The sequence below is a fragment of the Cryptomeria japonica genome, chromosome 3 (genome assembly GCF_030272615.1).
Source record: "Cryptomeria japonica chromosome 3, Sugi_1.0, whole genome shotgun sequence".
NCBI lineage: Eukaryota > Viridiplantae > Streptophyta > Pinopsida > Cupressales > Cupressaceae > Cryptomeria > Cryptomeria japonica.
This window is the reverse complement of record NC_081407.1, coordinates 16,415,486-16,429,705: the sequence shown is the minus strand read 5'-3', so window position 1 is coordinate 16,429,705 and position 14,220 is coordinate 16,415,486. Positions and strand designations below refer to the sequence as shown.

The following is a 14,220-nucleotide window of genomic DNA, read 5'->3' as shown; positions in this document are numbered from 1 at the left end:
TAGAAACTAAAGGTCATGAGTCAAGGTCTCATACTCTACCACATTGTTTGAACAATTGAATTGCAATCTTATATCTCCTTTGTGAGAAACTAAATGCACACCAACTATAGCTCCTATTTTGCACTTAACATCGTCAAAGAATAGCTTATTAAACCCCTAAATGTCTTCTTCCTTCTTCATAACTTTGGGGAAAACAAAATTCCTATCATGGATACGTGCATTGCTATACCCATCTCCTCAAAGATGTCATAAGGATCACCGGCCTACTTCTCCATTGCCCATTGATCTAGTTGTTCATTATGTTTATTTCATCCATAGACGTTGATTGCTCTCCCTCATCAATGAACATTAATTATGCTCAAATGGGGCAAGCAATCTTCTAAAGGTTGGGCATGGCTCATTAAGGGCACATACTTCAACATCATCCCAAGAAACCAAGGCTAGATCAAGGATGGACAAGCTTGTTCCCATAGACATCTCCTGCATCGAAGCGTTAAGAGCATTGACAGTGACTTGATTTGAATTGCCAAATTTTGTTGACAATTGCCTTGAAGGCAAACACTAGGAGCGTGAGCCATTGAGCATGGGTACAACCACAAGTTTGGGTCCTCTACATGTTTGGGTTAAACTTGTTGAATAAGGCATCTCCTAGATCATTCCAATTGTGTATTGAATGAGAGAACTTCTACACTAGTCTAGTGCCTTACCCTTAAATGATGCAACCACCAGTCTTAAAGACACATTTTTCTCTTCAATATTATGAATGGCACATTGGTTAATGAAGTTGTGGAAATTAGGTGTGGTTGCAATGTCCCCTATGAAATGACGAAGTCACCTTAGTGCTACATTTAAGAATGGTCCATTACTATAGGCAATAAAAAATAACCGAGGACCTCTAGTGTTCCCAACAAGAGGAGGACAAACCTCTATTGGAATCCTTTCCCATGTCTTTTCGAATCTAGTATTGAAGTCATCAAGGATCCCCATGGGTGCCCTCTTCATGTTTATTAGTTGATCCAAAATGATGCACCATCTCCTTTCTCTTTAAACTTGTTGAATAAAGCATCTCCTAGCTCATTCCAGCTATGCATTGAATGAGAAGACTTCTATACCAATCTAGTGTATTGTATTGAATAAGCCATTTTATTCCCAATCTAGAAGTGTTGTATACCCAGGCCACACAAAGAGTACAACAAAGGGAAGTTCTATGAGTGTGGAACTTGATCCACAAAGCAGCCTTTAAGATTTTAAAGGTCGACTCCTTATAAGATTTGCAATGAACTCTCATGCATCTCTTGCAAAGAGATGAGGAAATGAGAAAAATGAGAAGTACATGAAAATAAAATTCTAATCTAATGAGGGGGATGCGCTATCTATCACTAGAGTGAAATCAGACACATGAATCAATGGTCCACAAACAAAAAAATAAGTACATCAAATGCAAAAGGTAAATATTCATCCACAATAAGAACAAAAGTAGGACAAAAAGTTATTTTTGTATAAGGAATAGAGCTAGGGTAGGGGGTTTTCTTCCTGGTTCTTTCCCCCTACCGCTCTCACTGAACCAGGCCTTGTATTCACCCATTTTTTATTAATACAAGGGTGCTGCCCCTCTGCAGCTATTTACTTATTTAAAAAAAAAAAGTAGGACAAAAAGAATAGATTATCACAACTTCATCTATTAATACTTTCAATCCATAAACATCTACAACTCAAAAAGGCTTGAATACCTAGACACATGGAACAACTGAGTTCTAGATTTAACAAATAAAAAAAGTGTGATAAAGTTTACAATCAAGGCTCACTTCTAAGGATGAGCCTACTGTTGGTTCCCAAGAATGGACGGGTTTACACTGTGTTGACGTGTATTTTGTACACTATCAAACACAGAATAAAATACCTAAAGGTACCTTATCCTCTCTTGAGTAAAGCCTCTGATTGCTGAAGATATCACGAAAAAGGATCAATCAGGATGACTCCAAGGTTCTTCGTTGTAGGATCTCTACGTGTGGATAAGCTCTCTGTGGTATGATGTGATTTGCTGGAATCACAAGGGGACTTGCACTTGATGCCTGAACTTCTGATTTGCTTTGAATATTGCTGGAACACAAGCTCTTACTAGCTTTGACTTGAAAAAAGAAAAAAAAGACGAGGGCGAGGAGAGGATCTAATCCTAACACTAAGGAATGTAGGAGCAATGATTGATCTTCGATGAAATTCTAACTAAGTCTTGTTTTGACATCGCTGGACCATCTCCACAAGGCTAGTGCGATCTTCGAAGGAAAGCTTTATGATGTTCAAATCATCATTGCAGGCATAGACACCATCACGCTGATGCATATCAATGAAGAAGCGATAATTGAAGTTAGGCTTAAGCTGAACGATTCCAGTTGACTACGCAAGGCAAGTCTGCAATCAACAAACTGCTAGTAGTATGGATATACGAATTTCACCATCAATCAAGCACATTTCTTCCACTCATCTAATAACATGAAATCAAATATGAGAAGTATAAAGACCATGCAAATTATCGAATCGACCCATAAATTTCACCATTTCTTCAATGAAGTTACAAGTCTTTTACAACAACATCTTGGCAACAATCTTTGCCTTCTCTCTCTACTCTACTCTAATTGCTATTCTAATACTTCCAACTGCTTACTGACTCCCTCTAACTATTGCTAATTATATTCTAACTCTTTTACAAAATGAAATGTCAGGGCTTATATAGTGCCCTCAATACAATTCGATGGCTTAGATCAATTCGAGATCAATGGCCAAGATTCAACAATGAAAACCCTAATTAGGGTTTGTTACAACCATTACATAACATTTAATGCTTGACCAATGATAAAATTGTATTGCTTGGACACATGTCCTCTCTAGAAAATTCCACCAATGGATAGCCGGGGTAGGTACATCGGAGTTTGTGCCACCTTCCATGAGTTAGGTACATTGAATCTGGACATGCTGAGGTGGACCACACTGACTGGAGAAGTGATGACTAGGATGCCACCTCGTCTGACACTTGTAACTTGGTAGATATTCAACTTGATGTTGTTGAGAAGCTAGCTTTAATTAATTCATCTGGAACTATCTGCTTCTTCAACGAACACTTGTTCTAACTTCTTGTGTCCTTGATTTGCAGGATGATTGTTGTACCTCGCCTTGGAATGCTGGATTGGAAGAGGTCGCCCTTGATGACGTTAGTCCAAAGAAGGCCGTCCTTGTCTATGCTAGGCTGGAGGAGGTCGCCCTTGTCCTTGTTTGATCGTCCTTGGAGGAGACCGTCCTTGATCTGGCTTGATCGTCCTTGGAGGAGACCGTCCTTGATCTGGCCTGATTTTACAACTCCGAGATCTCCATTTGATGCCTACACAAAATATTAAAATTAGTAATATATCTTGAAATCTAAAAATTAAACTTTTAAAGGAAGATTCAAGATTTTAATTAGGAAACTTCATGATAAATCTTGAGTTATCATTTCCTAATTAACCATGTAATACTTAGATTTTTCCAAAAAATGTCTAAAAAATCAAACCTTGAATAAGGGTGTCAAGATGATTTTGCCATACCTCCTCTTGAGAATTAACTCTAAGAAATAATGTAAAAATAGATGAATTTTGCTAGGCAAATTGTAGATCAAAGCTCTCCCTTGGATAAAATGCACCTCCTTTAGCTTGGAAAAGAACTCCACCTTCCTCTTCAAAAATTTGGAAATTTGCCTTCAAATGTCTTCAAAAATCTGGAAATTATCCTCCAAATGTCTTCAAAAATCTGGAAATTATCCTCCAAACTAGCAAGAAATACGCCTCTCCAATAGCCTTCAAGATGAATTTCGCCCTGCACTAGCTTCTCCACACTTGGTAGAAATTCGCTCCACACAAGCTAGATTTCGCACCTCTTCTTTGCCCTCCAAATCGCACTTGAAATAATGAGTGAATGATTTGATTAAAATCGCTCAACACACCTCTATTATATAGGCGCTCACCACTTCACTTACCCATGAGGCCGACCTTGCAAATAAAGGCAAAAAAATAAATAAAATTAAAAAAAGAAGAGGCCGACTTGATAAAATGAATAAAAATAATACCTCAAGCGCTTCATCTTTTAATTTAATAATAATTAACTTCGAAATGCCTCAATTAATAAAAAAAACGATTTTCCAAGGCTCACAATTAATTATTAAATGCTATGCTCTTTTATTAAATGTCAATTTGATTTTTAAAATATTTTGGAGTTTTAGCGAAATTGGCATTTAATGTGATTTGAAGGACATTAGCATTTAGGCATAGTAAAAATATCAATTTGTTAATAACCTCGCTCTGGTCCCTGGGAGAGGGACAGGAGTGCTTTTTTATTTTGGCCTTGTATTCCTTGCTTTCACGTTCAAAATCTCTTCCTGGACGTCCAAAATGGGATTCTTGTTTGGAATTTTGAGTTTAATCTATTCGATCTTTGGAAGGAGTGTTCCTTAGGACATTTTCGCCCTGGTCCCTTGGTGAGGGACAGGAGCGCCCTAGCCCTTTTCATCAAGTTTTGTGGTTTTTTTCAACTTCGTTCTTCCTTGAAGCATTCCAAATATCATCGCCATCATGTGCCTTGGCCTGGATTCGTCCAAGTTTGGAGGGGAAGACTTGATAATGTATTTTTCGCCTTGGTCCCTGGGTGAGGGACAGGAGCGCCTATTGCAACTTGGGTCGATTTTCTCCTTTGTAGGCCACTTAAGTTATATTCAACGAGCAAAACATACTTCCCTTGTCCTCCTCAAATCGCGAAATCACTTAAATCTTGTGAGGATAATGCAAATTTGGAATTCAAGCTCCGGTCCTTCAGTGAGGGACAGGAGCGAATTTTGTCTTCTAGGCCAAAATGCTTCAATTTTCATTGTCAAGTCTGGATGCTCTATCATGCTCATTTCGTCCTTCATTGTGTCTTTGATGTTTCAATTTGACCAAACAAGGTCAGGAATGACTCAAATAAGCCTTTTCGCCCTGGACCCTCGATGAAGGACAGGAGCGAAAATGCCTTGGTCCCTTGGAGAGGGACAGGAGCGAAATTCGCTCTACATCCTCAGTGAAGGACAGGAGCGAAATTTGACTTTTTGAACTCTCTATCAGGACAATTTTTATGGAATATAACATTTAAGTATAAGACATTTCTTATACTTTAAGTTATATTCCATATATACTTTCAAGATGTTTGAGAGTGGTTTCAGACCTCCAGGAGTTATATTGCAAAATCTAGTTTTTTGAGGTTTTTCAGTTTCCAGACTTAGTCAAATTCGGGATTAGGACATTCCAGACTTAGCCAAATTTCAAGATCAGGACTTTCAGACTTAGCCAAATTTCAGGATCAGGACTTTCAGACTTAGCCAAATTTTCAGGATCAGGACTTCACTCCAGCAGGACCTGCTATCCTATTGATCTCCCCGACAGCACTCAAAAATGCAAAAGCCAACTGACAAAACCCTAAAAGACCTAAAAAAAACAAACCCTAAAAAGCAAAAAAAACAGGGGTCCCCATTTGCAATGGGGCGATGTGTGAAAACGTCACAACACACTGCCACTGGGCAGAGACCAAGCTGATTCCTCCAAATATCTATGGAGAGCCACCTCCAACTATCAATATCTGTCAGGCTTGGACCAACATTAACAAGGACACAAAGTCCTTCTGCACTTTAGGCTCTGCAAAACCAGGGAGGGTGATCCCTTCAGTAAATTTCCTGCTCTCTGCAACGATACTCAAGAATTTGCTGAAAACAAAGCAGATTATCTCATGAAAAAGACTTAACAGAAAGGGAGAATGCTCAAGGATGGCAAATCCCTCAGTGATCCTCAACCTTAAGCTGGAGTATGAGAAGGGGCAGGACAACTTTCAGAAAATACATAAAACTTAACAAATGATATTCTGATATTTGTGAGATTTGTAGTGATTCATCAGTTGAAGACAAAACAAGACCGATAAACAAAACCGGTTACAAGCATTGATTAGTGCCTTACTCCATTGGGCATCTAAAAGACGTGAAACATAAACCTGAAAGTGCGACAGAAATTGATCTGATAACATAAGATCTTAGATGATAGTGCCTTACAATATATCCCATTTGTAATCCTAACCCAAAACTACTTATCTAAAATCCTTGCATAAGTCCTATCATTCTGCAACTCCATTTAAGCAATTTAATTGACCCCTTGGGCCCAAGCATAAACAGAAAGCTACATAGATCATAACAATGCACTAAATGAAATAAACCCTTGATTTGTTACACTTAAAAACTAATAGAATCATGTTTTGGAGAGAAAAGGTCAGATTTCTATTCTTATAAGTAGATGCTATCTTTGTTACAAGATAAGATTTATGCATAACTCCTTTAAGAACCTGTACAAAATTTGACACTAAAACATTTCTTTATTTGCTCTGTAAAAGATTTTATAGTTTGTTTGTTTCTCTTTGACTCACTACTAGAAGCAAACTAGGAAAAACCCAAGGAACAAGAAAACTGAACCTACAAGACATTTCCAACAAATTTGAGCCCTTCTTCTGTCCATGATTTCCCTTTGTATAGAATTAAAGGGAGCGACAAGCTTCCGGCCAGAAGACACATGTTAACAGCAAATTCATTCTTAACAATTAGCCCTAAAGGCCGTATGCAATTCTGTTACAAAAATGTTTACATGTCCATGCGCTGGCACCTGTGAATCATTGTTCTTAACTAAAAAATTGGTAGGGGCAAAAACCGTTTGAGCCATGCCGTTATCGCCCTGACACCTTCGGATGGAGTGTGAGATATTGCGCTTTTGTCCTATTGAGCGTTTCCTTTCTAGGGGTCCTGGCAAGAAAAAAAGTCGCCTCTAAACTAGAGGAGGAGCTTCAACCTTCATGCCCAGGATCAGAGGCAGTGGGAGGGGGAGTTAGAGGGTAAACATAATATGCTAGGGAGGGGTCGCAACTTCCATGCAGCTACATGGATGGATTGCTGCCACTTCCTACCCAAACATGTTCCTTTTTCATTCCTATGCAGGCTCTCTCTCAGAACCCCCTGTTATCCAGTAATAGAGTAGACACAGAGGTTGTGCCATGCGTGGCCTTTCTTCATAAGAAAAGGCATTCACGCCCCCTCTGGCAATCCTCCCCACTTTCACATCCCCTATGGCAATAGACATTCTCACACATGAGAGAAAAAATCCATCCAGTATCACAGAGTATATTGCAACTCCATCTATAAGCTTGCTCAAACATCATTCCCTTTGCAAAAGGAAAAACTGCATTCAAAAAATGAAAAGGCTTCATACTCTCCTACCAATTTGATCACCACCTTGCTGTATTTATAGTTGAACAATACTTCATCAAGTAGTGGCTGTTCATGAAACATCATCACTCTGGTGTTCTTAATTTACTCTGCCAGCTATGGACACTAGAATTCATGCATATCACATCTACTGTATTCTTCTGTCAAGGTTCATCTGTTGCGAGTGATTTTATTCTTCCATGGATGTACATTCTCCTACTTTAGGATCTCTGCCAACAGACAAATCTCTGAATTCTTCAGAGAACTCATGATCCATCACACTTGAACCGGAAGCTTATCCAAATCCTTTCACATCTCTGGGCTATCATCTTTGACTGTCTAATCAATTCTGAGTCGACAAGTTTGTATCCCATTCATTATGCCTTTCCTGCACAATACGACCAGTGCCTTCTATGATCCCTCCTAATTCCTTATTTGAAAATAAGCCGCAGATCTCATTCAGCTTGGCAAATCTAACGGTCATTATATGCCAATGCGGCATTTGTCCTTCCATCTGTATCGACAAACCCATCAAATCCCGACTAAACAGTGCCATATCATCTTTCAATCAAACTCCGTCAGCGGCCCCACCATAAGCCTTCCTGGCCAACCTGGGACACGTGGCATCATCTCGCGATGTCGCGGTCCGTAACCTCCTTGCAACTTCCATCGCGGGAATACGGGGGCCGTCAGATCTGTTCAAACTTTACCGCTTTTCACAATGCCCGTTAACTCCTCCAGAATTAAAAATCGAGCAACTTTTACCTCAAGACAAAACATCTCCGTTCATTTTGAACACGTGCAAATTGATGGAACTATTAGTAGATCAACCTTTACCACCTGAGAACCAGTAACACAATGCTTCGACCGGTTATACTGCCAAAATCACCGGTTTCTGCTGAGAACACGTGGCACAATCTCGCGGTGTCGCGGTCTTTAAAACCCTCGCATCTTTGATCACGGGGAAGCGCGAACCGTTGGATTCAATCTGTCTTTAACAACCCGCCGAACTACATAGGACTTTCGGACTTAGGGAAATCATGGGCGCAGATATTTAAAAAGAAAACCGGTCATAAGGAAAAAAAATTGCGACTTATGAAAAATCATTTTTCATAAACCAGTTAACCATCACTTAACACTTAGGAAATGAAATGGCCCCGCCCATGGTAAACAACCCTTGGATTTAAGTGGGAAAAAGTAACAGCAGAATATATCATTGCTAGGGTTTTCTTCACAAAATGTAAGGAATCTTGATAAACCCTAAACCCTAGACCTCGGGTCATTTACAAAGGATACAAATAAAACCCAACAATCAATATTTGAGCTCAAAAATTAAAAATTCCATGCAATCAATTTTCAGAGCTATCACCTACAACATTCCATCTTGAACAATGAGCAAGAAGCTCCTATTATTAAAATTTAAAAAGGGGGAGACAAGAAACCAAAACAGTCAGCCCAAACAATGCCCCATAAGCTACACTGAATATTCCTCAGCAAACCACAAGATATGGAAGATTTGGCTCTAAAAAATATCCCATTGGGTACACACAACTGCAAGAATTCATGACTGTCACTAAAAAAGTAGTTGCATGCTGTGAATCCATAGAGAAGTAGGTGATCTCATGAATGCAGTGCCAAAGATTTGATTTCCAAAATTCGATCAGGCCCAAATCCATTTTCAGGTTTCCTTAGCATGCACTCCTAATTGCTGGGCAGAATACATGTTGGCCACCAAACTCCTTTTCTCTATTTGCAACTAGTTTTGGCTCCCAAAGACTCTTACCATTGATCGCTAATAGGACAACTAGTGGGCATTCACAAAACTTTTCCTTCATGTCTCCCTTTGGCTCCTGCAACCTGTTGGTGTAGAGATCTAAAGGCTGGCAAACCACTTGACAATGCAAGGTTTCAATTTCCATTGCTTCCCACTAGCCAATAGAACTACCACAATGTCGTTTGGTGGCTTGAGACTTACCTATACGACTTTGCCAAAGTGATGAACAACCACTAAATAAACTAACCAATAATGAGAGCCAGTGTTGATGGACTTCATTTTCTGTAAAGTCCTCCACAGACCATAAGGTCCTCGAGATGAACAGTCAGTAATAGCCCTGGCATCAGAAGAACAAAATGGAATTTGCCTTCTGGGCTGTTAGATGAATGAGATGGACAGTTCATAGGAGCCCCAAAACAAAAGAATTCTTCTGCCTGAACAGGCTGTAGACATTTTGAACAAGGCACCCCTCGGCAAAATAAACCCAAAATTGGCAAAATTGTTGAAATTTAGTGATTTCACACTACAGGTAGGAGTTATTTAGTCAATGTGAGTAAAATAATTGATGACATGCATAAATTTGATAATATATTTTAATGTTCCATTCAAAGGTTACGCTAAGAAAAATGCAGGTGAGTATGTTTGATGTAGAATTTGCAACTCCTAGCACTACATGTAGAATCTGCAACTCTTAGCACTACCAATGAATTTATGGTAGCAGAGATCCATCACTACTGCTAAGACTTACTTAAACATGAGCCAATATTTCACTGTAAATTCCATGTAAATTTTGACATAACACTGATCCGTGACCAGTATAACTCAGTGCATAAGTGAAAATATCTCATATTTTGCTTAAATCAAAGCAACTTATACTTTTTTTTTAAATATATGATCCATGATCCACAACTGCTTGCAGAAATCAAAATTACTCAACTCGCTTTGTCTTACAATTTTAAATTATTTAAACAAGAAGTTTGGCCCTCAACATTGGTATACCTTAAATATTAAGCACAGTCTTTCCCATAACTCAGACAACAATTATGCATTGCCCAAACTTTATAATTATTAATGTTACATCATGACAGGACAGCTATTTATGGAAAATTTTCCTAAACTAAACTCAAGTAGCTGAGTTATGAACCTCTTAAGTCCATTACTACTGCTAGGGAATGATTAAACATGATATCTGCTCTACCCCTGAAGATGGATACATTGGTCAGATACAAAACATTGGACACTAATTCTCAAATATGATTGTTTCCAGAAACGTCTAATAAGGATTACTGCTAATTGCAAATTTCATGTAAATTCTTTCAAGAGCAGTCATCTATGATCAGCAAGACTGCTTGCAGAAATCAAAATGTCACAGCTTGCCAAATGCAATGCCATTTATAGCTTTAAATCATTACTACCCACTGCAAGACTCTTACAAGATAACTTATTCCACAAGAAAAAATAGATAAGCCTAATTATGGTCATCCATTGCATAATTGGTACTATTTATTCCTATGTAACATCGTGAACATTTTCTTAGGGGTAACTTCTAAATCTCATAGTTTTTCACTGTATTCATTTCTTATTTCCAGTAGTAGAATTGGGACTCAGTTAAAACTGACTGCCCAATAGCTCATTGTAGATATCATGTAAATTTTGCAAATTAATGGCTTCTAATAATCAGCAAAACTGTCTGTGGACAACAAAATATGTCGTCTATTATATTAAAAGCTATATATAAGTTCAACTCATGAAAAGCGACCGCAAGATCTCCCTTACTTTAATTACCTAAAACAAATTTGAGGCAATTGGCATCCAAACTAACATAAACACAAAATTCAAACTTAACTCCATCTCTAATGCCAACACTTGGTGATCCCTGCTCATTGTAAAGTTTAAGGAAAATTCATTTGAATTCATGAAAATTTCATGCTAGTTATTATTGAATCACTAATCTGTAATAATTGGCAGAAATGTTTTACCCCATCATTTAAATGCAAAACTGCTTATAATCTTAAATTATGAGAGACTGCAGCGAGATCTCTACAAATTTGAAGCAACCTAATGACATTCGAATTTCACATCATCTCGTTGTGAGAGTCCAAATTGATCCAAATAGAAAACTCAAAATTAACGCAAGAAGAAAAAACCAAAACTAGCTCCAGAGCTACTGCAGCGACTCGGTTAAACACAATCACTGCTCATTGTGAATTTCAAGTAAAATCATGTTAATTTCAAGTTAATTCATGTCAGAGTCATGTAATTTCTTGTATAAGCGCCGATCTGTAATGATCAGCCAAACTGTTTGCAAAAATAAAAACACCTCATTATTTAGCTGTAACGTCTTTACGAGAATGAAAATTAGAATAAACTCAAAGTAAGAGACAGAAAATTCAAAATCAACATAAAAAAGATAAACAAAAATAAAACTAACCAGGCAATCAAATCTAGCTCAAAGACAACAACAACATCGTTTCCTGGCGAAAATTTTTACAATACAAAAAACAATAAAACAAAAAAAACACTAAATAAGAAAAATACCTGCGAGGCGTCTGAGCAGAAGGCGACGCGCTCTCACCAGCAACTTCAGCCATGGTGCATTTCACTGAGAACCTTCTACCAGGAAATTTGATAGAAACACAGACAGCAATATTACCGTTCAGAGACACAAAATCTCTTGTGCTTGCAAGACAGTAAGCGGAAGGTAGAACGCATGCCCTCGCCATTTTTCCGTTCTGGTTTGTCTCTAAATTTAGCAGAAATTTGAAATGAGGATATTTTGAAGATTATTGAGCCAAATAATTTAAAGAGCTCCAGCTGGAAACGCACTTGGCTTTCATTAAAAGAGTTGAATTTGGCGACATCACCAACTTGCTTTTGGTTGTGTTCTTTGGGGATTCCGCAGAAGATAGTTTACAAAAACTATATATCTTCTGCTGACCTACTCCATTGCATATATTAATTAATTGGTAGGTGGAGGAGGAAAAGAGAGGGGACTTTCGGAGATTTCTTTTGGTTAACATCTTATACAAAGCCATGTTTTGTATGCTTGTGCTTAAATATACAATGCATGTTCCTATGGTACAATTTTTTAACATGTTTGCTAAATCTTGAGTTACATGTATTTTTTTTATTTGAAATCTATGCTCGGGTGACGCTTCTAGGGAGCGTTAAACATGGATCTTGGTTTTTTACGTTATGATGTAATGTTTTTTTGTCCGGGTACATTTTAGAGTATGAGTTTTTTAATTTTGTAATTAATGTTGTTTTATATAGAATTTTAAATGTTTTTTGGTTTATTTTGTGACGTTCATTTTTGTGTGGATGAATTTTGGTATTTTGTTTTGTGTAAAATAAGTACAAAAAAATTTAAAATTTGAATTGACACAATATAATGAAGTGAGTAGTTTTGTTCAATTTGGTGTTGTCTTGATATTTTAATCTATGTATAATTTTATGCAATTCATGTTCTCGTACATCAACTTAACATAAGATCTTCTTGTGCCACATTTTCTTCTTGTGTGCACAATAGAACATCAAGATGTTTTGTGCATGAATGAGATTCTAGCATAATGGCTTTGTGCACTACTCCATAAGCACAAACTCAAATAGCTCCATGAAATTCTATGTAAGACTATCATGCACACACTCTTTAGTCTGTCACACAATTGCCAAAGTGTATTTCGACTTCAACAATAGCATTTATAACTCCTATGTCAACCTTCTTTGCATTTTATGTTGCAACCTACATATAGACACCACATATGCATACACCAATATAATTAGTTTAGTTGCATATGTTTTCAACACATGATCTTATATGCCCCACATGATATTGCTAACTAAAAATATATGATTTTGACATCTAGCACAACTTGGCCACATGTGACCCACACCATATGCATGACATTTGTCAACATTTTGTGAAAAGCTTAACTAATAGCATGTTGCATAAATACAACTCATTGTACATTCTACACTCTAGTTTGCCAACCAATAAACCATGTCACATAATTTGGCTTAGTCTAATTGTACTCTAAGGTATTTTGACAAATTAGATGGATATTTTCGCACTCCCTAATTACAAGGGCCTACGTTCCCACCATCACCTTTATAATTATTTGTATATTCACACAAAATTAATGAGTGAGAGATAACATATTCTTCATGTTATTTACATGGATTATTAATTTTTGTCATGCTTCTTCTAAAGTTGTCATATTCAAATGATTAATAAACATAAGCATATCTTTGTTAGCATTATTCCATAACTTTGTTGCTACACGCAGGGTTGTCCTATTCATTTAGACTAAAATCATATAATTAATATTGAAGTGTAAAGGATTGTTCTTGTTGAGAAACAAGGTGAAGAAAGATTGCAATATTAACTTTCTTATGTGATTACAAATTTGAAAAGATTACAACAAACTGAAACTAAATCTGAAATGAACATGTGATTTCAACATTCAATATAAATATTAAAATAACCATACCAATAAAGACACCACATTTACGTGGAGAAACTCTTTTGGAAAAAAACTCCACCAAAGAATAAGGACAAGTATATTATTATCCTTCAATAGAGAGAACAATGAAAGTGATCTTGCAACTACATGGAAACAATAACCAACTAATGATTAAACAACTATGCCTTGGCTCCAATTTATAGCCAAATGGGAGAGGAAAGCCCACTATTGTTTTCCCTAAACAAAGGGGCCAAAACCACTTGCAAAAACCCATGCCTTGGAGAATGAATAGCCAATAGAAATAGTAAAATAATAAATGACTTTTCAAGTGACTCCTCATGGGCACCAAACCCAAAGACACTTAGTCTTTACACAATTTGAGTGCTCTAAAGCCTGTGATGATTGTTCAAAACCCCAAATGGACATCTTCTCTCCTCCCGTAATTGATCTCCTTATGTCTAACCCTTCATATCCCGTTATGGACATGGGGAGGAATTTTGATTTATATTTATCATCTCTTCATGTTCACCTCTTGAAAATCATGGGTGCTTCACTTAGTGAACCTGGGTTATATCACGTGTGTTCATGGCATACTAAAGAATCCCCCTATTTTCAAAAAATATTTCCCTAAACTCCTTCCTTGTCACCTCCTCCCAATACACAACCCAAATTTTTTTAAAAACCCTATTTTC

At 37.3% G+C, this 14,220-nt stretch overlaps 1 protein-coding gene across 2 annotated transcripts in view; it reads right to left on the bottom strand.

The window, feature by feature from the left end:
• Nucleotides 1-12,087, bottom strand: part of LOC131049108 (beta-ketoacyl-[acyl-carrier-protein] synthase III B, chloroplastic) — a 74,075-nt gene extending 61,988 nt beyond the window's left edge. For both annotated transcript variants that reach the window (XM_057983129.2, XM_057983131.2), the window contains exon 1: nucleotides 11,604-12,087. In XM_057983129.2, coding sequence (XP_057839112.1) covers nucleotides 11,604-11,788 — 185 coding nt within the window. In that variant the 5' untranslated portion in view covers nucleotides 11,789-12,087. The remainder of the gene's footprint in view (nucleotides 1-11,603) is intronic.
• Between the last annotated feature and the right edge of the window lie 2,133 nt (nucleotides 12,088-14,220).